This window comes from Nanorana parkeri, unplaced genomic scaffold (genome assembly GCF_000935625.1).
Source record: "Nanorana parkeri isolate BGI_ZX_2015 unplaced genomic scaffold, ASM93562v1 scaffold457, whole genome shotgun sequence".
NCBI lineage: Eukaryota > Metazoa > Chordata > Amphibia > Anura > Dicroglossidae > Nanorana > Nanorana parkeri.
Window position 1 is genome coordinate 434,774 of NW_017306725.1, and position 25,049 is coordinate 459,822.

Sequence of the window (25,049 nt, forward strand, 5' to 3'; positions counted from 1 at the left end):
CACGCCAGCTGGTATAACAGTCCCAACACTTGAAAAGTTCACTCCACAGACCCCCGACGTTGTCCTGGAAGATAGAAGGCTCAGATAAGTCTCATGACCGATCGCCATTGCAAGCATTATCTTGCTACACAGCCTCTGGAGCTGTGTAGTGAAGTTTTCAAGTATCAGGACCATTATACTGGCTGACATGAGCAGTGGGCGACGGTCATCCTTGCAGCTGAGTGTAGCGGGGACTGGCAAGGGTGGTGAGAAGGGTGTTATTAGTTCACCTTGCATTAGAAAAACTACCGCAATCATAACAGTTTACTTAAACAACACTATGGGGTTGATTTACTAACCTTATAAACACACCACGAACATGTATACACCTCTGTAGTGTGTTCCCTCCCAGCATGATCTATGGGTGGAATCTAAACACCTTTGTAGTGTGTACACACCCAGCAGGTGTGTTGTGCAAAGTCAAGCATGACTTGCAAGGTGATGTTGTGTAAATTAGCTCTATGTTGTGTTGCTTGAGTTGATGAATGCAGGAATGTAAATGCATGAGCTAACAATTTTTGTCTAAACTGTGAAGCAGCATTATATATGCATCATGTGCATGATTTTTCCATATATGGCATTAGTGGAAATATGCTTTTAGAGACTTTTTGGTTAATAAATACGTGCGTGCGTGCAGGTTAGTAAATCACCCCCAATATGTTGGCGCTATTTAATTAAAGGATTTATAATAATACTTAAGTTGTAATTAAATGTTTTTTTCTTTAACATTGATTTTTTTTTTAATAAACTCTTTTAAAGCCCAATTGAAGTCTCACTCATTTTATTATATGTTATTTAAGAATACTTTTTGCTTGGGAATGCCTTAAAATTTCCTTTTTTTCTCTGAAATTATGTACTTTGATATCCCACTGCAGTGCTCTATGCTGGCAGAGCTTAGTAACAGACACACCCCTCATCACAAGTGTCCTCACACAGACTTTGTCTGCACTGCTGCTGTTTCAGGAAAGTTGTAGGTAACACTGTGAAATGGAGGTTGTTAGTATAAAGTCTGTCTGGCTGAAAATCTATTTCTGTGACTTCACTTGGGCTTTAAAGACTGTAATTGTTAGGGTTTAGTGTGTGTGTGTGTGTGTGTGTGTGTGTGTGTGTGTATATAATGTTCAGAATTTCAATAACCCTGTATGTTTTGTCAACTGAGCAACTCATCCAAGTGTTTTTTCTACATGAAAAGGGTGTTTCAATGTCAATAAACAACATAGTCATTAAATGCCTTCTAAGCAGTTACATTGCACAGAAATGTTAATAGAAAAACACTGGATAGAGTACCCTGTGCACACATAATATAAAACTAGACACTTCAGAAAAAGCATGTAATGAGGTATATGAAGTGGGAAAGATGACTTCATTCTAAAAATGCTGGTTACTTTTCTAAGTAACTGATTTTAAACATTTTTGCATTCACAAAAGTCAAAATTCCTCATCTGCATACTTGTTCTTTGTCAGTGAAAGAGAAAGAATTGAACCCACAGAATAATCATGCCAGTGAGGCATCTAGCATTTTCAGAAGAAAGCAACAATAACAGCCTACGTATTTCTCAAAGGAAAGGTTTCCTATGATATGTTGCTTCAAAACCCCATGAAACATAGTGTTCCGGTTACTTACCCCTCTAGCGTTCGTTCCTCCACAGTCTCCCTTGTCCCCAGACATCTCTGGGTTTTAACTGTGTCACATGACTACTGTTTCTATATAACCATTTCAGGATCATAAGATGTACCTGTACTTCCTGGTCTTAAAGTGGTTATTCTAAGAAAAATGGCTATCTTGGTCATGTTTTTTATTTATAGCAGGCGGAGAGCCTAATAGCAATAAAGTTCAGTAAAAAAAAAAGTGTTAAAACATAATAAATAATAATTATACACCTTTTTTTAACGCTAACCCACCCCCTGGTTTATATGCAAATGCAAACATGCGCTTAGGGCATGCAAACAGCCCCGATGCTGGCGACGTACACTGTACGTCGTCAGTCACGAAGGGGTTAAACATACATACTTCGTGGCTATTCTAACTTGCTGTCGGGACCACAGGGCATTCTTGGACGACCACTGTGTGAAGTGCAGGTTTTGACTTTTTATTGTGTGTCCTGGTGTGTGCTTACTGCACCTTGTGCCCCTGAGGGGTTAATGTAGAAGAGCCGGGTGTGATATATATTAAAGGAGAATTATGGGGAGAGTGAAGGTCACTGATTCCCAAAATTAGTGCTGACGTGCGACACTGAAGCTGTAGCCCGCTATATGCTGGGTTTTGGGTCACAGGAGGACATAATAAATGTCCTCCTGTGACCCTAAAGAGAACGATGGCAAAAAATGATAGCAATAGTTCTCTTTTTAAGTTGCACGCTGGCAGAGGGGAGAAGCACAGCATCATTGCTAGGGATGTCCCGATACTAGTATCTGGGCCGATACAGGGCATTTTCACGAGTACTTGTACTTGTGAAAATACCCTGATACTTAAGGCCGATACTGGCCCTTTAAATTTATAACAAAGAGCAGCTGCCTGAGGTCCCCCGCTTGCTGGGGACCTCAAGGTAGCTGTCTTTGACAGCGCCGGTCCGACCCCACATCTTCTCCTCCTTCTTGGTGCCGGCACAGCACTGGTCAGCCCTGCACCTCTGTCTCTACACTGGACTGTTCAGAACTTTCCCTGTCTGTGCCAGCCTTGCCCTGAACCTGTGCCCCAGCGCCTGTCTTTGGGACCTGAATGGACGGGTATGGGGAGAAGGGCAGCACTCTCCTACCCCGGGGGTGGCTGCATGCGGAACACTTGGGGCCACTGTGCATGTGGTCACAAACAATGAATTGGTCTCAAAATGAAAATGACGCCAGGATTGTTCCACGCTTTGTGATTGACTGATAATTAAAAAATGTCCCGATACCGATTAAGTTTCAGTTCATAATTATAAAGAAACTGCCCTAAAATCATTAGTTTGTATTGTTTTGAAAATGAACAAAGTGAATTGTGGTGTACAGATCCTGAGTGTTAGGGTGCCAACCTCTAGTGGAATAGTAGTAACAATTGGAGAGAAAGCAGTTTTTTTAGGCATTAATTGACAAGTCCAAAACAAGAAGATAATAAGTATATATAGTAAAATATATTATTTATTTGTACGAAAATTAAAAATTAGTATGCAAATATATTAAAAAGGGACAAAATACATATCGATAAAGAGGACCTCCTAACACCCATCAAGTTCCACAGCAGAATTTATAATAAACATGATCACAAAATCTCATAACATGACACGACACCCGCACGGACGTGCACTTCGGGTGAGCGTACGGCCGGGTACTTCCATAGAGAAGAACAGGCGTACAAATCACACGCAGCACCTGTCCTTCCCGGGAGCGGCCCAATACGGTCGTGCACACAGCACGGATCTGTACGGGCCGGCTGTTAGTCGTGTGAATGAGGCCTAAATCTCAGAGTATATTCTCATTTCATATATTCTGGCTTCTTTTACACATAATTCAAATTCACATAAATAAATGTTAGTCTTCTAAAAATACAACAAAGTTGCGTTACAATTGTGAGTGTTTCACAGATGAAGCAATTAAATAGGTAAGGGAGTAAAATCAATCATATGCATCTAATTACCAAAGCTCTACGTGTGAATTGTTACAAGCTATTTTTAGAAGGAGAGAAGTCATGTATTAAATTGTACGTGCATATCATATGCCCAAAGGCTGGATCTGGATTTTATTCTGGTAAAAGCAGATTGATAGCACTTTATACATAAAACACTCAGCTGACAGTTTTTGCTATCTATAATTTTTCTAATCTTTCTGCTCGACAACCTGCAATACATGTCTCAGCTAATTACAATGTCATCTATCACTGAATTACATCCTATTATGTCATCAGTTATATCTTAATAGAATTGTTTACTTTTTTTTTGGTGTCTGCACAGAATAAATGGAGACAACTACTTTATGCTGAGGGCATCCTGGTGCACTGCTCTCCAAACAGTTTAATTGTTACAGGCAACGTGTCATTTGTAATTATATTGTGGCATCTGGCAAAAAAGAAAAACAGATCCCGTAGTTATTTTCAAATGGATGAAAACAACAAAAGAGACGGTCATTTGACTGACTGATGCAGAAGACATTGGGCTCAATTCACATGCTATCATGAAAGATACTTGCCAAAATGTTATTTATTTTTGGAAATGAGCAAGTGAAAGCTGAAAAAAATAATGTGTCAAAAAAATAATGATTGTTACTGCAAGTAACATGCAGTGGCAAGAAAAAGTATGTGAACCCCTTGGAATTAACAGGTTTTCTGCAGTCATTTGCCATAGAATGTGATCTGATCCTCATAACATCAAGTTACAACAATAGACAAGCGCAATGGGGCAATTGATCAAAACTGGAACATACAGAATCTGGGGCAGTTGCCCATGGTAACCAATCAGCTGCTCTTTTCAGTTTCTTCAGTTAAGCTTTTAAATTATTATTATTATTATTATTATTACATAGTATTTATATAGCGCCAACAGTTTGCGCAGCGCTTTACAATATAAGAATAATATAATGTCTTTTTAAATTGAAAGATACCATAGAAGCTGATGGTTGCCATTTGCTCCATTTTTGATAAAATTCTCCCTCAATGTGCTTAAGCTGATAACGCAAACATTTCTAATTTCTCGTGTCTTTATTGAACTCGCCCATTAAACATTCACAGTGTTGGAGGAAAAAGCAAGACTAATTACTTCAATTGCTAATTGGAGTCAGTAGCTTGCACACCTGGAGTGAGTCCAATTAATGAAATGCGTATAGCAGGCTATATGCTGAGTTTTGAGTCACAGGAGGACAAATGTCCTCCTATGACCGTAAAGAGAACTATGGCAAAAACAAGGTTGGGCCATAGTTCTTTTTTAACTCTTGCAGTGCGGGGGTAGGGGGCACTGCAAGAGTTTTCTTTAACAACAAATCCTACACTGACATTTTGTTCTGTGTGATATTATACTGCAAAGCACTTCAAAATATGTTTTTATTGTGACTTTTTAATGTAAAATTTTAAAAATCTTAACATGACCCTGAATGGAAAAAGTCAAGATTTTTTTATGTTATAGGGAACATTTAGAATTGTTATTTGTGCAGGCAGTTCCCTGTAAAATCTATCTTTTGCCCTAAATTACTCCTAAAAAATAGCAGGGCTGTTCCTGGTCTGCAAGAGTACTGAGACATCATAGCTGTTGTCGCTATTAAGGTACACATTAAACGTTTTTGTGTCCGGTGTTCAACTTTAAGCTGCTATTATTTTAGCTTGGTATGTCCTGTTTATGAGTGACTTGTGTATTTACAATAGAGGGGATAGAGATTACTTTATGCATAAAATTGTATATATTCAAAATGTTTTTCCTGCCTTCTTTCTTTAGGTGATATTATTAACATTGGAGATATATCCTATACAATAAAAGCCCCGAGAAACCCAGAACTGGTACCTCAGAGCTACAGTAAGTTTTTTGATTTCATGTTTTGTCATAAAAGTGAACCTGTATCTTGCTTGTAGCAGGCAACATAACAGATTTTATTGAATACTAGGCAAACTAAGCATTCTATACTACCTTTCCAGTCCTCCCCCACTGCCCTGATCCACTGCCATAGCCCTCAGAAATTCTTGTGTAAGTTACCGTTTCCTTGCAAGGCTATGCACACAAGGCCCAGACTGAGCGTGGCCAATGGGTATTCAGGCACCTAACACAGAGTTTAAAGTGTTTCCCCCCTCTCCCATACATACATTTGCTGTGCCTTTTTACTAAACTCTGGTGGCAAGGGAGTGATAGAACTGTCAGCAGTGGATACTTACACTGCTACTTTGCCTACCACTATCTTATTTTAGTAAGAGATTATATTTTTTCTGTAACAAAAAGTGTATCAGTAATTGTTTATTCTATAGCAAATGAAAGAAACCCTGGCTAAATTACATTTAGTTGGCTTAAGCACTGTCTATGAAAAATTTATATATATTTTTAAATCACTTGTTTTTACCCTTTTTCACCCTTTGTTGTACCTTAGTGCAGCTGATCCTCTGCACAGCCACTTCCTGTCTACACACACATTGAAGCAATGGTTGCATGACATTGCATGCCATTTCTCAAGACAGCTTTCCTTACGGTGACAACATTGGAACTTTCCAGCATAATGTGTGCTGAAACGGCCACTTGTGGTCTCATCCAAACCTGGTGTGACAATGCTGTTTATATAAAAATAGTTTATGGAACAGATTATGAAAATATCACCAGGTCAAGGTTGTGGGGCACCTTGTGCCGCAAAAGTAATTTTATTGCCTTTATAAAGGGGATGAATCACAGGATAATATTTGCACTTTTGAAAGAGTACAAATTTGTACATATGTACATTTTGCGCTAATCCATAGCATTCCACATATGCAGAAAAACCTTGGCTGATTATGAGTGACTGAAGGTTGAGGTCATTCTGCGCATGTGCAACATGAATGACTCATTCAGGGCTGATATGAGAACATCAGTAGTGTGTAATTGGCAGCAAAGTTGACGCCGGCTATACATTGTTGACATTTATACTGTGGCCTGCGTTAGTGGCCAGCAGAGTCTATTTCGTTTTATGTATGTAAACTAGGGATGCACTGATACCAATACTAGTATCGGAGCTGATACCGAGTATTTAGGCGAGTACTAAATACTCGCCCAAATGCCTCCGATGCTTATCCCGATACCGGATCTTCCGGTATCAGGAAGCTGGATGGCAAGTCATTACATTCTGCCTGGCTTCCTGATTGGCCGGGAAGCCGGCTCCATGCACTTGGTGATGAGGGAGTTTACGAGCGTGAGGTGGGGAGGAAGTGTGGCGCGCAGCGTGGAGCCGTGAACAGGGCCAACCAATCGGAAGCCGATTAATCGATGATTGAAAAAGGTGACAACTTTTTCAATAATCGATTATAATCGATTATGTCGATTAGTTGTTGCAGCCCTAGTTTACTGATTCTCCTCCTGGCTTCCTGATCAGTCGGAAATCTGGCCAATCGGGAACCCAGGTGGTGAGTCATTACCCGCCACCCGGCTTCCTGATTGGCCAGAAAGCTGGCTTCATGCTTCCTCGTCACAAGGAATAAGGAAGCTGGGTGGCATGTAATGACCCGCCACCCAGCTTCCTGGACGCTGCATGATGGAATAAATGTCAGTTAAAGTACCGCAGCGCTGAATACTGAAAAATGGCCTGGATGGGAAGGGGGTTTAACACCGCGGATGTCAACTGGTTAAACGCCCCCCCCGGCTTCCTGATTGGCCAGAAAGCAGGCTCCATGCTTCCTCATCACCTGGTGACGAGGGAGCATGGAAATGGCTTCCCGGACTTATCAGGTGTAATGACTTACCGCCCGGCTTCCTTAACCACTTGAAGTCCGCGGTGTTAAACCCCCTTCCCGTTTGGGTGGGGGGGCGTCAAATCGCAACATACAACTGATCGGTGGCTATAGAGCCGCTAATCGGTTGTATGTGAAACAGCCGGTAACGGCTGTAAAGAACGGGTGAGTTTTTTTCTGCCTGTGCGCGCATGCTAGGGGGCGCGCGCGAGGAGGAAAAAAAATGCCGTCTGATGACGGCAACCCGCCAATGTTAGTCTGCCGTCCGTCCGTTTTTTCACGGGCGGACGGCAAGCGGTTAATGGGACTTCCGTTATCGGTATCCAGTAGCGCGAGTACCGGAAACAAAATACCGGTACTCGTATTTAATACCAAAAAAAACGGTATCGGTGCATCACTAATGTAAACATTACATTAACATTACATGCATACTTTTTATGCATGAGATCTTTTTATGCAGGCTCCAGGGTAATTTTCATACATTCATGTGAATGAGCACTATAAGGGAAACTCACTATAAGGCTCACTTTTTGTGTGGGGCAGGAGGGGGCATGGCAGGCCATTGAAGTGAATGCGGTCGGCCGCACGGGATCGCAAGGCACATTATGCCTGCGGTCCAGTCCGGTGCGATCAAAATAGTGCTTGCAGCAATGCACTGCATCTGGTGTGAACCTAGCCTTAAACTATTCACCTCTTTTTCTATTTTAAAGGGATTAACCCCTTCATTTTCAGTTTTTTGCAACCATGTTATAATCTACATTTTAGGCCCAAAAATTACTTCAAACCCCCAAACATTATATATTTTTAGAAAGCCCCTATAGAATAAAATGGTGGCAGTTGCAAATTTTTATGTTGCATGATATTAGCCCGTTTACCGGCCCGGAGAAGCAATCTGTCGACAGCTGAGTCACCAGAATCACTCTATTGTAAAGCCGACAGTTGGCTTTAGAAATGTAAACAGAGCCGCCGGCAGTTTAAGCGGGCCCGGTGCCAGTGACTAACTATGAACGTCACTGGTCACTAAGGCCCCGCGGCAATTCCCGCGATATCGCGGCAATTTACCGCGCGATATCGCTCTCCAATGCTTCTCAATGGGGCAAGGGGTCCTGCTGTCGCGGGTCGTGCGTCGCTGCAGCAGGACCCTTTTTGGAGCGGATTCAGCCGCGATTCAAGCTTGCTCAATGCAAATCGCGCAAAATGCAAAACGCGCGACTAACGCGCAATTTGCGAACCACTCAATGTGAACGGGGCCTAAGAGGTTGAAAAGGAGCCTTTAGCATTTGACCATAATAATTGACTGTAGAAATGTACTGGAATTGTACCGGAAAACCCCCCCAAAAAACTACCTTCCAACTGTGGCAAAAGGTTGACTTAAAATATTAATGGCCAATATTCATATATTAATAGAAAAGAAAAGATAAGCTCCCTCTGAAAATTGAGAACTGCCTGGGGGTTCATTGTATGAAGCCACAGGCATTGGGTTGGGGATTCTCTTGGGATTTAAAGTATATCTGTATCCAAAACTGTTTTCTTTGTATTTGGATAGAATGGGGAAGGATTAGAAGCCCTGTCAGGTTTACTATTGTCCAGGGCTCTGTTAGAGCTTTTTACTCACTTTCCCGAGACAACCTTTTTCACCAGACAGATAAACTCCAACTCAAGTGAATGAACAACAGCATCACAGAAAAAAATAAAGTAGAAGTATGGCCTCCCATTAGAAAAAAATATGTGCTGCAGCTCTTAATAATAAGGGCCACACCTAGTCCTGCCTACTGCTTCCTGAATTGGCAGTACTGCTGAAACCCTCCCTCTGTGAGCTGCAGTGTCTTGGAGGGAAAGTGTGTGAGAAACAAATGATGGGGAATTTGACTCAGTCAAGGGAGGTACAGGAAGTTCTTGTTTGCTTTGTGAGGCTTGTGCAGATCTTTACAAGAATACCCTCCTGATTGGATCTTGAGATGGAGGAAAAAACTGAAATGAGCGGACTTCATGTCAGTCTGTGGGGACTCAGATGTAAACAGCCATGTGTCCGCTTACATGAGATTACCCCCAATCCGGCGCGATTAGGTCTGTCGAACCGGAACACTGTTCTGTTTGTTTTTCCAGACCTGGCGGGAGTCGGGGGTTACCATATATAAACAGACAACGATAGACTAGCATTGGGCATCCGATCAGGTCTGCCTGAAAAACTGACAGGTGGACCCGATCACACTGCCAATGTGAAAGGGTCCTAATATTGTTCTCTGTTTCCTTGTTGCAGATTTTCCTTCACTTTCTGTGTGATAAAGGTTGTCACCAGAACTTTACCGTAAGCGGAGATCTCTCTAACAGAGCCCCAGATAACAGTAAAACCTCACAGGGGTTCTAAAACGTACCCACTATCTACCTACAAAAAATGGCTTTAACTACACTTTATTGTTATTGTTTTTTATTGTTTTTCATATATAGCTACAGTAGGTATGTGTGTCATTTCTTTACCCAACACATTTGCTATAAAATACTTAATTGTGTTTGATTTTTCTTCTTGGAATATGTTAAGGCAGCTGTACAGCGTAGACTTTTTCGGTACTTAGTGTGCCTGCAGCAGTTCTGCTTTTCCCTCATGAGACCTACAGCTTAAAGCAGCTCTAACCTTATATGTTTTCTCTTGGTATTTAGCCAATGCAAATATTAAGGAAAAGCTTTATAAAATGTTATTTTTGAGCATTTTAATAGTTTCTGGGCGTGACACAATTGTAAATGATATATAGTGAAATTTTGGATGTAGGACAAAAAACATTATCTAATGTGATGCCGATTTCTTAAATAAAACAGAAACTGAGAATGACAACACTGCTTTTTTCTCATGGATCAAAAAAAGGGTTCATGAATAACAAAAACCTTTTTCAGAAGGTACTAAGGAACAACAGACTGCTCCACTGCATGGGAGCCATAACTTTCATTCAGGTGGGGTACATGCATCTCAAAGGGGTTTCCAGAATAATCGCAAACATTTTGGCACAATCTATGTAATTGTTTTGAACTTGCAAGTTCTCATTTGTGGTAATTTCAGAATTGTAAGCCTAATTTATAAGACCTAATCATCTTCTGAATCATTTGCCTCATTCTATTTCAAGTTTCATCAAAATGCAAGTTGAAAAACCCAGTTGTGTTTTCATCTTCACGGTTATCTTCCTTAGCACCAAATCCTGAGTGCTGTAATATGCTTGGTCACACTCCCTTTCGCCCAATGATTTGCCCATAGACAGCCTCAATGACCAATCATGATGGGCATCATGGAGTAGGCCTTAAACAAAAAGTAGTGTGCATTATCATTTTTTAAAGTCCCATTTTAATATTAAACTATAAGGTTTTGGAATGAAGAGACTCCACTTTTTTGGCCCAAGTGAGGTTCAGTTTAAAAAGCTATCAAAATCGGAGTCCATCTTCAGTCCAACCTTAGTGTGAATAGAGAGGGAATGCATTAGAACTTCAGGCATTGAATGCAGGTTTTGTCCCACTAGAGGGAATTACTGTTCTCTTCCTGTAGTGTCCCAGGTGGAAAATGAGGGGGGGTGGGGGGTGGGGTGTATCGACAGCAATAAAATCTTGACAGTTTCTAAACCTTCTGCACAAATTGGTAGATTTTCCTACATGTACCATTATGATACCCTTGAAACAGACAAGAATTAAAAGAGAGCTAAAGCCAACCCTTTTTTTCGGTCAAAGAAATACATTTCCTAATGTACTCCTTTGACCCAAAGTCAGCATCTAGCAGGCTACTGCACGCTATTTGCCGACAGTGCAGAGCCATGCTGCAGATAGAAAAGATCCTGACAATATTGTCAGGATCCAACATGTTGCCTGGTTGACAACTGGCTCTGTCTCTCTAGAGCCAGAGCCAGTTGTGCCCACATCCTCCTGTCTGTACCTCCAGTGAGTGTTAGAGGAACAGAGATGGAAGGGGAAAATCCCTGCAAGGGGCAGTGACTGACAGTGAAAATAGATAATTGCATGTTTTTATTGTCTGCATACCTTATTTTTATTTTCTTACCCAGTCTTCTCATGGAGGCCATCTTCATTAAGGGGAATAAAAGCAAAATATGTTTAACTAATCAATGTAAGATGATTTCATGTCGGCACACAGAGCTGCATGCTACTGATGTGATTTTTAGTGAAAGGGGGTAAAGGTCCACTTTATTGGAGACACAAACAGAGAAAATATGTTTACAGAGGTTCTAACCAAAGTATATCCAAAACTAAACAAAACATTTTTTCTCTTTTGTTTATTCTGTCTTCAAGACCTTCAATCAACAGCTGAGCTAGGTGACAGGCTGGATAATATAGATCTTTGTAGTCTCCTCGGCTCAGGCATCGAGCGCATGCTAGCTATGTTTTGTTATGAAACATTTATTATTACCAATTTTTTTTGGTACAATATGAAAGGTGAGGTCACGTCAGGTAAATAGATACCAAACAGGTAAAGACCTTAAATTTGTGTGTGCCCATGATATCGCAAAAAAAGTACCATACCCAAAATTGCCCATATGCAACATTTTATAAGCTTTTATCGCTCATCAGTTTACTGTTAACAGTGATTGATGGCCCTAGAGTTATTGCTCTCACTCCAAAACTTGCAGTGATATGTAATGCGTAGTGCAATTGTCGTTTTCTCACGTAGGCGCAGCAGACACGTGTTTGTGTGTATATGTGGGGGCGGGGGACTTTAAAACATTTTTTAGTTTATTTAAACTTATTGCTAACACTTTTATTGCTATCACATAGGGGGCTAACAAGTGTCAGGTCCTCTTAATGGATACATCAGGGGTCTATTAGACCTCTGATGTCACCTGGGGACCCCAGAGAAGCTGATAACGCAGAGATCTTTACCAGCTTCTTCTGCAGCTACAGCAGCTGGAGAAATGATGCACTGAAACCGGAAGTGATGTAATACACATCACCTCAGGGTCCAGTGATCGGAGGGGAGATCAGCCGGTAAAAGTGTGCTGATCACCCCACCCTCTATAGCTGCCTGAATGCTGGTATGCAACAGCCTTAGTTGGCTGTAAACAATGTGAACGGTTTCCTGCTTGTGTGCACAGGGGCGCGTGCATGAGCGGGGCAGCGGGAAAGGAAGTTCAAAAGGGCCCACCCGTCGTCAAGAGTGTGCCATGGAGCCGTTTTATTATGATCGGCTGGACAGCAAGTGGTTAAAGTGGAAGTTCCAAGGCTTTAGGACCTTATTCTTATTTGCTTTGGTGAAATGACTTTGACAGCCTAGAACCACAAGTACAAGTCAGCAGTCACAGCTCATATATTCATATCCTGACAAATTCCCTTGAAGCTTTTTAATGCTTGCAAAGACATACAAGTAAGAGGGTCATATCCATACACCAAACATCAGCTAGTAAAACATGTGGTCACTGGTTCTGATATGCTATAAAAATACAATAGGCAAGGGGCTTTCCCACCAACACCAAGCAATATTTCTATATATGTTTCAAGCCAAGGCCTTATGGGTGGTTCTCACATTTTCCATGCAACATTTGCTGGCTCAGATTTATCCTATACCTGCTGAATATACTTCAGAACTTGTTTTACGCTGCAAGGCCATGCTGTAGTACAACAGACAGATGTGCTTACACAGTGATTTTTCTGTTTGAAATACCTATCTATATGTGCATTATTTAGAACCTATTGATTTTGTAAATGTTAATTTCATATGTGTACAATAAAGCATCTCATTTGTAATATATCACTGAAAATGATTTGTACTCAAAGCCAATTTTTTCCACGGCATGTATTGAGCTGCTGTCTGTGGTGCTGAAGATAGTGCACGTTTATGTTCATTTGTTTCCATCCCTCAGCAAAGGCTATATACACTGTTAGGTTGGCAAACCTTTCATTGTATATGTTTTCAGTATCTCATTTCATTGTGACATCAATTGTTACTTTGGTTATCACTTGTATTTCTTCATTGTTGTGGTCTAAAGCTGCATTTCACATCTGTTATCTTCTGAAGACTGATATCAATAAAAATAATAATAAGCTAAAAGTATACCGCACTCTGGACATTTTGTTCTTACAATTGTTTTGAAATACATTTGGTGAGACAGGATGTGTTTAAAGTAGAACTGAAGCCAGAGTTAGTTTTGAATGGAGTAAAGGATAGTTACAACCCCTGTCATTTTTTTTTTGCCATCTGTGTTCTATTGGGGAGATTTATCCTCACTTTCTGTCTGATAGCTACAACAGTAAGTGGGAGGAAATCCCTCCAAAGAGAGATAATTTCCTGGTAGTCAGGAAGCTCCCAGAACTAGTTGGAACCATTGGAAGATTCCCCACCTATTCCTGTTCTGATAACCACACAAATTTTCTTTCACGTTCAGTGATAATGGTCACCAGGACAAATAGAGAGGGCGAATCTCCCTAATGGGGGCACAGACAGCAATAATAACCTGACAGGTCTTCTAATCCTTCCCCACTCTATCCAAAACTAAAACAAAAGATGCTGGTTGATAGGTTAATATTTATGTGTTTGCTTTGTTATGAAGCACTTGATAAGCTAGCTGTTTATTCTCACAATGTGCTAATTATTGGAGAATGCATGTAGTCTTCACCACTCTTTTGTCATTGGCTGTCTGAATAGCTTGTCTGAATGAATTGAAGTTTTACAGAACCCTAAAGCAGCACTCCAGACTGCAGCTAAATACGCAGCTTAAATATTTTTATGTTCGCTTTTTTACCGTTCAATGATTTTTTAGTTATGTTCATGCAGTCTCATGATTCCAATATACTACGCAGCCAGACATATAACTTTACTATTTATGGTTCAACCTTACAACTACTTGTATCACTTGCCTGCTCACTGAACGATACATCAGCTTGATTACACTGATTCTATGTCTGATGAGCAGGTGGGAAACTTGTTTGCTTGGAGTTCTATTTCAAGCAGGATGGATGGTTCAGAAAATCTTTTTTAAAGAGACAACTTTGCCATCATAATTAACACAATTGTAGTTGGCACTGGGTGCAGAAGAACTTTTAGTGTTTTGTAAAAATCCTTACAGGCCATGCAGTAAGCCCAAATTTGTGATTAATGGAGTTTGCAGCCAGTGTACATTTTACAGCATGGATAGAACCTGATTCCGGACCACATAAGCATAAAGCCAAAGCCCCCATTTGGACGCTAATATACACTTAGACATCAGGACAACCACCTACATCGCCTTTTATTTGCACACCATATCATCCTTCCTACTTCAGTGTTTAGAGAAGCTGTAAGTCATAGAAAGCCAAAGGCCCTTGGGATTCTTTAATGATTACCTTCCTAAGCTTTGATTACATTTTGCTTCAAGCTAAAAATGGTCCTTAATCGATTGATTCATCTGCTAGCCATGTAAATTTTCCCCAAAGCCATGAATAAACTGTAACTGATCTTCACATATGTTATAATTAGCTACTCTCTTGATAATTTATTTGCATCCTTTTATAGTCCTAATTACTTTTAATTTATCTCTATATAAACTATTGAAATCTACAGTTTACAGTGAGATTATGTAAATTGCTCAGGTTGTATAACTATGTTGGATTCAGGTAATGGTGGTTTTAGATTACATGGTATTTTTTCCAATACAGTACAATTCTAGAGCCACATACTAATATCTGTACCTAGAGAGGAATTAAAGGTTTCAATCTAGTATTTTAATTGGGGTCTACAGATAATAATAAGTAGGTTCTTAACTATGGCTTTTATTTGCATGCAGTACAGGCAGTGTGTACTCCCATCTGTGTTTAGGATAAACAAAAATATCACCCCCTACCTCGCATCTGGTCCCTGACATCATGTAAGTGCACAGTCATGCACTTGCTGCAAACAAAGTGTAATAGGTCAAAGGAGTGCCTTGCTGTCTTTTTATATTCTTACCAGACTTTTTTAGGGTATTTATGGAAAAACTAAAAATAAATAGGTATTTCTATCATGAATTTCCATAAGTTCTATCCCAATCCTAATAACCATATTGATCTAGATCAGTGGTTCTCAACCTGTGGGTCGCGACCCCAAAGTGGGTCACAACCCACAGTTGAGGGGGTCCCCACGTGACTTGTGCTGTGCTAGGTAAGAGGCTCTTCAGCCTCCTCCTAGCGCAGCAGTGTCAGCTCTACTAGATGGTGGTGCAGCAGCAGCAGGCCAGAGAAGATCAGAGAGAGGGGAGTGGACAGGAGTGAGGGGAGGTGAGTGCTTGATCACCAAAGAGCCACACCGGGCACCACAGAGCACGCACTGGGCGCCACCAGATAGTCCCACTTGCCACCTGAGAACCTGCATAGCCTACTGAGTCCCACACAGATGCTAGTTTTGGTTCTTCCCTAAATGTTACCTTTGGGGGTCACCACCACTTGGCAAAAGTTACCAAAGGGTCCCAGCCCTAGAAAGGTTGAGAACCACTGATCTAGATGTTTGTAAACTTATTGAATATGCCCATAGCATGTACTTCCGCAATGTCTGACACATTTTCACTGTGAATATGCAATAACTCTCATAGAGCCTTCTGCCTGAACTACACCTCATTGTCTAAGCAATGTATAATGGGATATGTAGTGTTGAGAAATTGAGTTTGCATCACATCAAGCAGCAGGGAAAGAGGCAGCTCTCACTACATAACAGGGATTTTCTTTCTAGTAAGCTTTGATTGCTTTATAAAAAACAACTCTAGTATGTATTCCTATTACAACGCTGATGTTATAACAAGATAGTATATGCTGGGACTTTATAACTCTTTTAAAGGAAGTAGCAAATCTTTGAAGAACTCCCAGTGTTATACCAGCAATGTAGTTTCAGAATATACATGCTGTCCTTTCAAAGCATACTTTATTTACCATTTGTTTATTTATGAAATGCAGAAGAGCTAGATGTAACAATCATGGTTAAACCAGAGCAAACAGATGAAATAGATGATTAAGTGAACAATAGTAATAATAAAAGTATACAGTAACTAGAGGTTCTAAAAAGTAAGGTAGATGATCTACAAATAGGCACTCATAGTTGATTACGGAAAACACATAGCACAGGGAACTTATCCCAGACTTATGGTAGCATAAGCCTGCTGGTCTTCTGAGTGTCAGATGTTAGCTGCTCCCCATAAAGTGGAATAAAGCAGTACAGACTTTGACATAAAGCTCACCACAATATGTAATGACCTGCCTGACTGGATTCAAATGCAAAGATGGTTAAAGCTGAATTCCAGGAAAACAGCTAAATAAACAGATGCAATTTATATCTGAGAGCTGTTTTACCTATCAAAAGGATTTTTATTTCTGTCTATCCAGTCATGGGATATTGACAGCTTTGCCCCACAGCACATCCCTGTCTAACAGGGAAGGGGATCTTTCTTTCTTTGCTGCAGTATCACTTTAACTTCAGATATATAAACTGCAGATATTCTCCCCTCCCCTACCTTGTAAGTACACAGTGAAAAAAGTAGCAGCACACTGATGAGCTCATCCCTCTGTCCCTGTGCTCTTTCTTACTATCAGCATGCTCCCTGCAGCACCCTACTTGCATTTACAAAATACATATAATGAATAATTAAAGTACAACTTTGGTCTCCCATTAAGTATAAACATTTAATTACCTGTTGAGCCTGCCAGTGAAGTCCACCTAATGCAGCTTCCAGTGATTATGTGGCAAATATGCTGCAATGCTCCTGAATTAAGAGCAGAGTTGCCTCTCTCATTTAGGCTGTGTCTTCATGCACTACAGTGGGATGAAAAAATATTGTAGGGGGTGTGGCTTTCAGTATTGTCACTGCTGATTCATAATCCTGTAGCTAGTCAGTCTTGGCAACACCTAGTCCTGCCCACTTCTTTCTGCATTAGCAGTACTGCTGAAACCCTCCTACGGTGAACTGCAGTGCATGGGAGGGAGAACATGGGAGACAACAATAAATAAAGGAGGATTTGGCCCAGTCATGGAAGGTAAAGGCAGTTTTTATTGACATTATTAGGCTTGTGCAGCCCCTAGTAACGGATCTGGTACTTTTTTAATCTGGCATACAGGAGCCTTTAGATGTATTTTAATGATTACATAGCTACATTCATTTGTGTCTTTTATACCTGCCTAGAGATCAGTTTTAAATAGTTACTCTTATTACATTCTGATCATTCTAAGGCCCATTCACACCACAAAACGTGTTTTCAAGCACTGATATGCATGTGTCATGCTGTGTTAGGCAAAATATTTAAAGTAAATGGACTACAATGCACCTCAGTACATGACAACCCTGGTGCTGTTTACATTTTATGGCATCTCTGCAAGTTTAAAGAAGAACTCCAGCATTTTCGAAAGTTAACTTGCATTAGGGTTACCCCCCAGACTGCAAGGGTTAACTGCTCATTTTGGTCTAAGGAACATAATAAATAAAACATACTCACCTGATTCTCGGCCCTGCGGCTGTGACCACCCACTTCTCTCCCTCAGCGTTTTCACATCTAATAGACCTGTTAGACATAATGATGTCATGGGTCCTTAAACGGCCGGAGCCTGGGAGAGAAGACGCTGTGGGCACTAGTCTAGAAGCCAGACAGGATCTAGGATCAGGTAAGTATATTTTCTTTATTTTCGACCCTAGACCAAAATGAGCAGTTAACCCTTGCACTGCAGGGTGAGTTGCACTGCAAGGGTTAACTTTGATAAATCCTGGAATTTCTCTTTAAAAATGTAAAATTCAAGGTCTGCTTTTTTTTATGTCTAGGCTCTTTCCCCCTGTAAAACTGTCTGGTCTTTAGCAGCTGTAGAAGTGTGCCTGTAAAGAAAAGGTAGGTCCATGGAAAGGGTGAGGTCCCACTTCTTCTGGTGAGAACTTGGGGAATACAAAGCAGCCTAAATCCCATGAGAATATGCTCATGCAATAGACTGAAGTGTCTTTTCTCGACATTTGGCCTGCTCTGCAATTCCCAGGAACCGCTTGGAAGGATGCAATGTAGAAATGGGGTCAAGGTCTTAGAGTACTAAATGCTAGGGGACAGGGGCACAGACATTATAAGCAGACATTGTACTACAAAGTTCTCTTTGAGACAAACTGGAGATTTAAGGTATTTAACACAGGGACATTAAACCTAAATAGAATATCTAGCCAGTACTGAATACAGGAAAAAAACTTGGTAAAAGAAATAGAACATAATGCTGCTTTTAAGTGATGCATGAAGAATAGAAAACCCTGACTGGATGACTTACATATTTTGCTCCGTAATGTGTGTAGAAAACAAAGGTGAGATCATATCTAGGCCATTAAGCTACTGGGCAGTTACTAAACAACATTTAAGTTATCAGAAATACTGAAGAGACACACATTTTTAGGTAACAATCCAAATCTTTAAAATTAATTCTGTGTTTTAACCCTTTTTAATCCGTATGGCATACTGACCTGGCCAGCTGGAAGCACTTTTGTAGGTCCGTATGCCATTCGCCCTTGGCAGCGAAAGGGTTAAAAGGAAGATAGCTGATAAAATGGGGAAGAGGGTTGCTATCAAACCACTGGTCCATTGCTATTGTTATAATTTTCTCCTATCTGATACTTTATTTAAAAAAGAATTCTGCAACTGTCAGCCTAGAATTTTTATGTATTCTTCCATCAAATGCCAAGTTTGAATTTACCAAATTTGTGACAGGTTGCAAATAGAAGGTAACCATTGTAATCACCCCTGTCACTTTTTCTGGAGAGCTCATTCTGCCTGTAAATGTGAAGAAACATGTAGCTACTGGAATGTGAAAAAAATAGTAATTTGTATAGTGTACAGCAGGGGCACCCACAATTTTTCATCTGGAGATCTACTTTTCAAATGACGAGCTCAATGAGATCTACCAACGAAAAAAAACCTGCGTTCAGGGGCGGGAGGGAGCGTGGCGGTGCATTGAAGTCAATGGCACCGCAGCCAGGCCCCTCGCCCACAGTGCGATGGCCTGCACCCTGAACCCTGGCACATTAGTGCCTGCGTTCCGGTCCCTTGCGATCCGCAAAAATGCTGCAAGCACTATTTTTGCAGATCACACTGGACCGGAATGCAGGCACTATAGGCCTGCGTTCCGGGTGCGGGCGATCGAACTGTGGGCGGGGGACATGGCTGCGGTGCAACCCCACGCCCCCTCCCTCCCCTGAACGCAGGGAGTCGGCCGGCTTACATTCCAGTGCGTCCTAGAGGCGCCGGCATCCTATCCTCCCACTGTGCTCGTGTGGCCGACGTTACACACAGGGAGAGGTGTCTCGCCCCTTTCCGTCTGACACATTCAGCCGGCAGCCGCACGAGCACCGCGGGAGCATAGCCATAGCCAGATCCTTTTGCGCACATGGCAAGAAAACAAGCTGCCCCCTAACAGTCGTGTGACGTCACCCAGCGCCCTGCCTCCATGATTTAAGAAGACAGGACATCGCGATCTACCAGTCATCGCTACGCGATCGACTGGTAGATCGCGATCGACCTAATGGGCACCCCTAGTGTACACTATCATTGTATAAGTGAACTATTTTTTATTAATGATAGTGGTCCTTTAAGGTCTTCAAGAAATCTGCTTGATGATTGTTAAAAGCTTTACAAGTGCCTGCTGAAGCTGATGCTCTTTAGAATAGTGTTTACAGGTAAACACACTGCTCACATGCTGTGATTTTTATTAACACTTGAATAAATCCAAGCAAAAATACATTGAAGTGAACTTGCATTTACATTTGATTTGATACTTTTAAAAATGTCACCAAAATAGTTATTTTTTTTAGTAGGAAAAGCTTTTCCTGTGCACATCACTATCACCTTAGAGTACTTGTACAGGACAGTCATATTTGCCAGTGGAGTCAAAGCCGGATGGGCTCTTTAAATGTACAATATGTAAAATTTTAGGACAACAAGGCCTAGGACACCAAAAAGACCATTTAGGGCCCCATTGCTGTCACCTAAGAACAGGGAAACGAGACTAATTCCAGCTGCATGTGGTCACCAAAAGGACAACAGAAAAAAATGCCTCTGCATGTCCTTTGCTGGGACATGCAGGTGGTTGGGTCATACATTGGCTTGTAAAGAATGCATTTATGGATCCTTCCTGACCAGTTACATCCAAGAAGCTCCCGGCAGGCCGTGTATACACAGCGGCTGGCCGGGAGGTAGTTAAAGTGGACCTACCATAGCATTATATATTTATTTTCATGTTAAATGCATGCAGGCTAAGGAATGTGTAAGGGCTCATTCACATCAGCCCACATGCTAAATGATCTTTTTTAGTGTATGGATTGGTGTCCAGTTTGTGCCAGACAATAAATAGGCGCGGCAATAAGTTCAATAAACTTTATTGAAATGTCAAAACCGTATTTCACTCATTTGTTATCGCTTCAGCTCAGCTGCGGTGTGGTGACCAGTGCTGACGTGAGGTGTGGAAAAATACAGCATCTCGTTTTTTTTGCACTTCAAGATAGCATTGCGGTCTGAACAGCGCACAAAGAAAACAGTTGTTTTCTATGTGTCCTTGCAGTGTTGAGGTGCAGAAGAGTGCCAGTCACTGCACATGGTATGAATGAGCTCTCAAGAACACATGCAGGTATTTATTACTTCTCACAGAGAACACAGTACTACCCTTGATAATACTTTGATTTGCTTTTCTCTTTAGAAGGACAAAGCAATCTTTGTTCAGGCATCATTTAGGGTCAGCATCTACTATCTGAACTGAGATGCCAGATCATGTAGATCAGCGTAGGCCAACTTTGGCCCTTCAGCTCAGAGTCTTGCAATGCCTAATGGGATTTTTAGTTCCTCCATCAGCTCAGGGCCAGTGTTTACCTACCCCTTATGTAGATTGTAGTTTTTGGTGGTGCCTGAACTGTATCTGAAATATATTGCTCCACTGCTGCTGCCTCTTACCTTGTGACTTGCTTCAAAGTTACAATGTTGCAGTCTGATCACTGACCAGAAGAAAGGATTTCTCCAGTCTGCAGCAACACTGATGACTTCATCTCAGCCTAGGCAAAGTCACTGGCAGAAGCCCAATGACAATTTTTTTTAAATGATAAAATGTGGAGCACCTTTTGAGATGCTGCAATTACTGTATATTGTGACATATCAGGAATTGAATCATAAATACTTGTAAAGTTACTGACTTTCATACCACTGCATACAAGATCTTACTCGTCACATATACTTTTATATGAGTATAAGATAGGGGTACCTAATAACATGGTTTCTAAAATATTCTTTGTTGATGTGGTTTGCTTTTAGTTTCTGATCCACTATGCCAAGCAGTTGTCCAACATCTAAGATGGATAATGCAGAAAGACCTCTTGGGACAAGATATCTTCCTCATTGGTCCCCCAGGTCCATTAAGGCGTTCCATTGCTATGCAATATTTGGTAAGTTTCTGTATGGTGCATTATCAGGCTTCTGTTCTTTTCCAGTGTAGATACAAGGCCATATAATAGTTCTGTATAGTACATATTTGTCATTGCTACATGTGGAAGAAATTGAGCAACACATCCATTGATGAAGTAGTTATACTTGGTTATGAAAAATGTTTGTGTGAACTGTGACAGCAGACACAGCCCAAATGAATACTCATGATTAGTTATTTAAAAGTGGGACCTGAATAGGTGAGATTTTAACATTTAGCATAAGAACTTCTGCTAAACTCTTAAAGCCCAATTGAACCTTCAGTTTACATTAGCTAAACACGTTCCAGGTGCACCAAAACAAAATATATGCAAAGTCTTGTAGTATGTTTTCTTTAAAAATCAGCCACAGCCTGAGTAGAAAAGCCTGTCCTCTTCCAGCATGCTGTAAAGTAGGACCCTTACTCTCTGTTGGGAAGTAGTGATCTCTTTGCAGAGGTCTGGCATGTCCCCTACTGTTTCTGAGTCAGACTTCTTTCATTAGCAGGGACATGAGCTTTGTGGATTGCAGAGTTTTAGGTCTGACTCTGCAGGGGGCATGTTGGACCTCTGCAGTGAAAATACAGTGTTCACTCTGCAGAATGCTGGCAGGGGACAGGCTTTTCTACTCGAGCTATTGCTGCTTTAGAAAGAAAATTAACTTTAAGACTTTCAACCAGGGGTGCACCAAAAAGAAAATTTCAAAACCAAAATGAAAAAAAAATGTCAGGCCGAAACCGACATTTTTTTTTTCTAACCTTTTCAAATTTTTTGAAATATTGTATTTATTTTGTAAAAACTTTTACATTTATGTTTATCTTTCATCACTTGCGGTCACAGGAGGCTGAGCGAGCGGTGCAGTGAGGAGAGTTCAATCTCCCCTGACAGTTGACTCCTCCTCTGCAGCACCGCCACGGCCTCCTGTGACAGCTGACAGCTCTCTCCGCCCCCACACTGCTGCTCTCCTGATCTGTTACAGGAGGCGGGGTGGTGCGGGAGGAGAGCTTAGCCTCCTATGACAGATCAGGAGAGCAGCAGTGTTGGGGCAGAGACAGCTGCAAGCTGTCCCACACAGTCGCTCTCCTGATCTTTTACAGGAGGCTAAGCGGCATGGGAGAAGAGATGCCAGCCGCTCACAGCGCTCTCCTCCCACATACCACTCGGCTTCCTGTGACAGTTTCTCTCCTCCCTGCTGGGGCACAGAGAAGCGCCCAGTGGGGAAGAAGAGAAAGCAGGGATACACCGCTATTTTGGCCAAAAGATGGCACTTTCGGCATTTTGCCAAAAGTGTAATTTTCGGCCGATATGCTGCGGCGGCCGAAATTTCTTTGCATCCCTACTTTGAACCCCTTTTGTGTTGATGCACCTGGAATTTATGTAGTTAATTAAACTGAAGGTTTAATTGGGCTTTAAAAAATATGGACCTTACCTGTACTTTTAAGTTCACTGTATTTTTATTTCTTGGTACAGTAATACTCCTATTCTCTTTCCTGTTACAGGAGCTGACAAAGAGAGAGGTGGAATATATTGCTTTGTCCCGAGACACCACCGAATCTGATCTTAAGCAGCGGAGAGAGATACGATCTGGGACTGCGTTCTACATTGATCAGGCAAGCTGTTATCACACTACGTTACTCACATTTAGCAAGATTAAACCTTGTTCTTAATGTATGCACGGATGAATCTAAGGCATAAAGGTAGCTGTAAATTGAATTACTGCGTGAATAGCTTTATTGATTAAAATTGGTTTTACATTATGATGTATGAAGAAAATGGTGACCCTGGACATCAAAGGTCAATTGGACAAGCAAGGATGACCCACTCACCTTCAGTCAGGATGTTTAGTCTATACAAACAGCATGGTGATTTTTTTCATATCCCAATGCAGACATATCAGGAAAAGCCAATAGTGACAGGATGTTTTAACCACACCTACACAGAGTCTGGGGGGATGTCACAGAAGAAATAATTACTTAATCCTACGTAAAACGGTTGTAAACCCTAATAAGGGCTGGTTTTTGCCAATTAACTTTTAGTCTGGGGTACCCACCACATTCCTATATGGTATTAATTGCAGAACGAGATTATCAGCATAAAGCCATATACGTGCAGTTTTCATATTGTTAGTAATACTAGGGATGCACCGATACCACTTTTTTAAGGCCGAGTACGAGTACCAATACTTTTTTTCAAGTACTCGCCGATACCAATTACCAATACTTTTTCTCAAAGAGACAGCTCAAATTTTTCTAAAGCAATACAAAATCATGATTTTAGGTCAGTTTCTTAATATTATGAAGAACATGAACACTTTGTATTGTGGCACAGCTATATCCAATTCTGCATACCTGGCTTTATATTATAAGAACTTTATAATATAAAGCCAGGTATGCAGAATTGGATACAGCTGTGCCACACTATACAATAATACACTGTTCTGGAGTCTGGACATGTGATCATCTATTTTCCCCACTATGGGGATACAAGCCTTAGTTAGCAATGGCATGATAAATATTCATTTCATTATTCAATGTCTTTTTTTTAATATTATAACATTTATAATATAAAAAAAGACATTGAATAATGAAATGAATATTTATCATGCCATTGCTAACTAAGGCTTGTATCCCCCTAGTGGGGAAAATAGATGAGCACATGTCCAGACTGCAGACCAGAACACAGTGTGGCACAGCTACAGCCAATTCTGTATAACTGGCTTTATATTATTATTACATTTTCTTATAATATAAAGCCAGGTATGCAGAATTGGATATAGCTGTGCCACACTGTGTTCTGGTCTGCAGTCTGGACATGTGCTCATCTATTTTCACCACTAGGGGGATACAAGCCTTAGTTAGCAATATCTACATAGTTATTTTCTTTTTTTTAAATAATATATGCCGGTAAACAGCATTTTTGTGCCCAGCCCCATGAGGTGCGGCAGTACTAACCTGCTGTGTCGTCTTCTCCGTCTGCTTCAGCCACTCCGTGTCACAGCCTAGTCATCTGCTCCATTCTGACCTCTTCTCCCGCTGATTGGCCGATTGGATGATGACAGGCTTCCTCACCAGTCACTCCTGACTGGTGAGGAAGCCTGTCAATCATCCAATCGGCCAATCAGCGGGAGAAGAGGTCAGAATGGAGCAGATGACTGAGGTCTTGGAGGAGGAGTTCGTGGCCATCTTGCTTCATTGAAGACTCGATGGAGGTCCTGTGTGCAGCGGATTCGGGTCCCTGAAGATGGCGGACGCGGCACAGGTACTCGTTTT

The 25,049-nt window shown here is 41.2% G+C and overlaps 1 protein-coding gene across 1 annotated transcript in view; it reads left to right on the top strand.

Annotated features, from left to right (window-relative positions):
- VWA8 (von Willebrand factor A domain containing 8) overlaps positions 1-25,049 on the top strand; it is a 235,770-nt gene that overhangs the window by 2,252 nt on the left and 208,469 nt on the right. Inside the window, 3 exon segments of the mRNA XM_018560480.1 lie at positions 5,436-5,513; positions 21,635-21,765; positions 23,280-23,390. Coding sequence (XP_018415982.1) covers positions 5,436-5,513; positions 21,635-21,765; positions 23,280-23,390 — 320 coding nt within the window.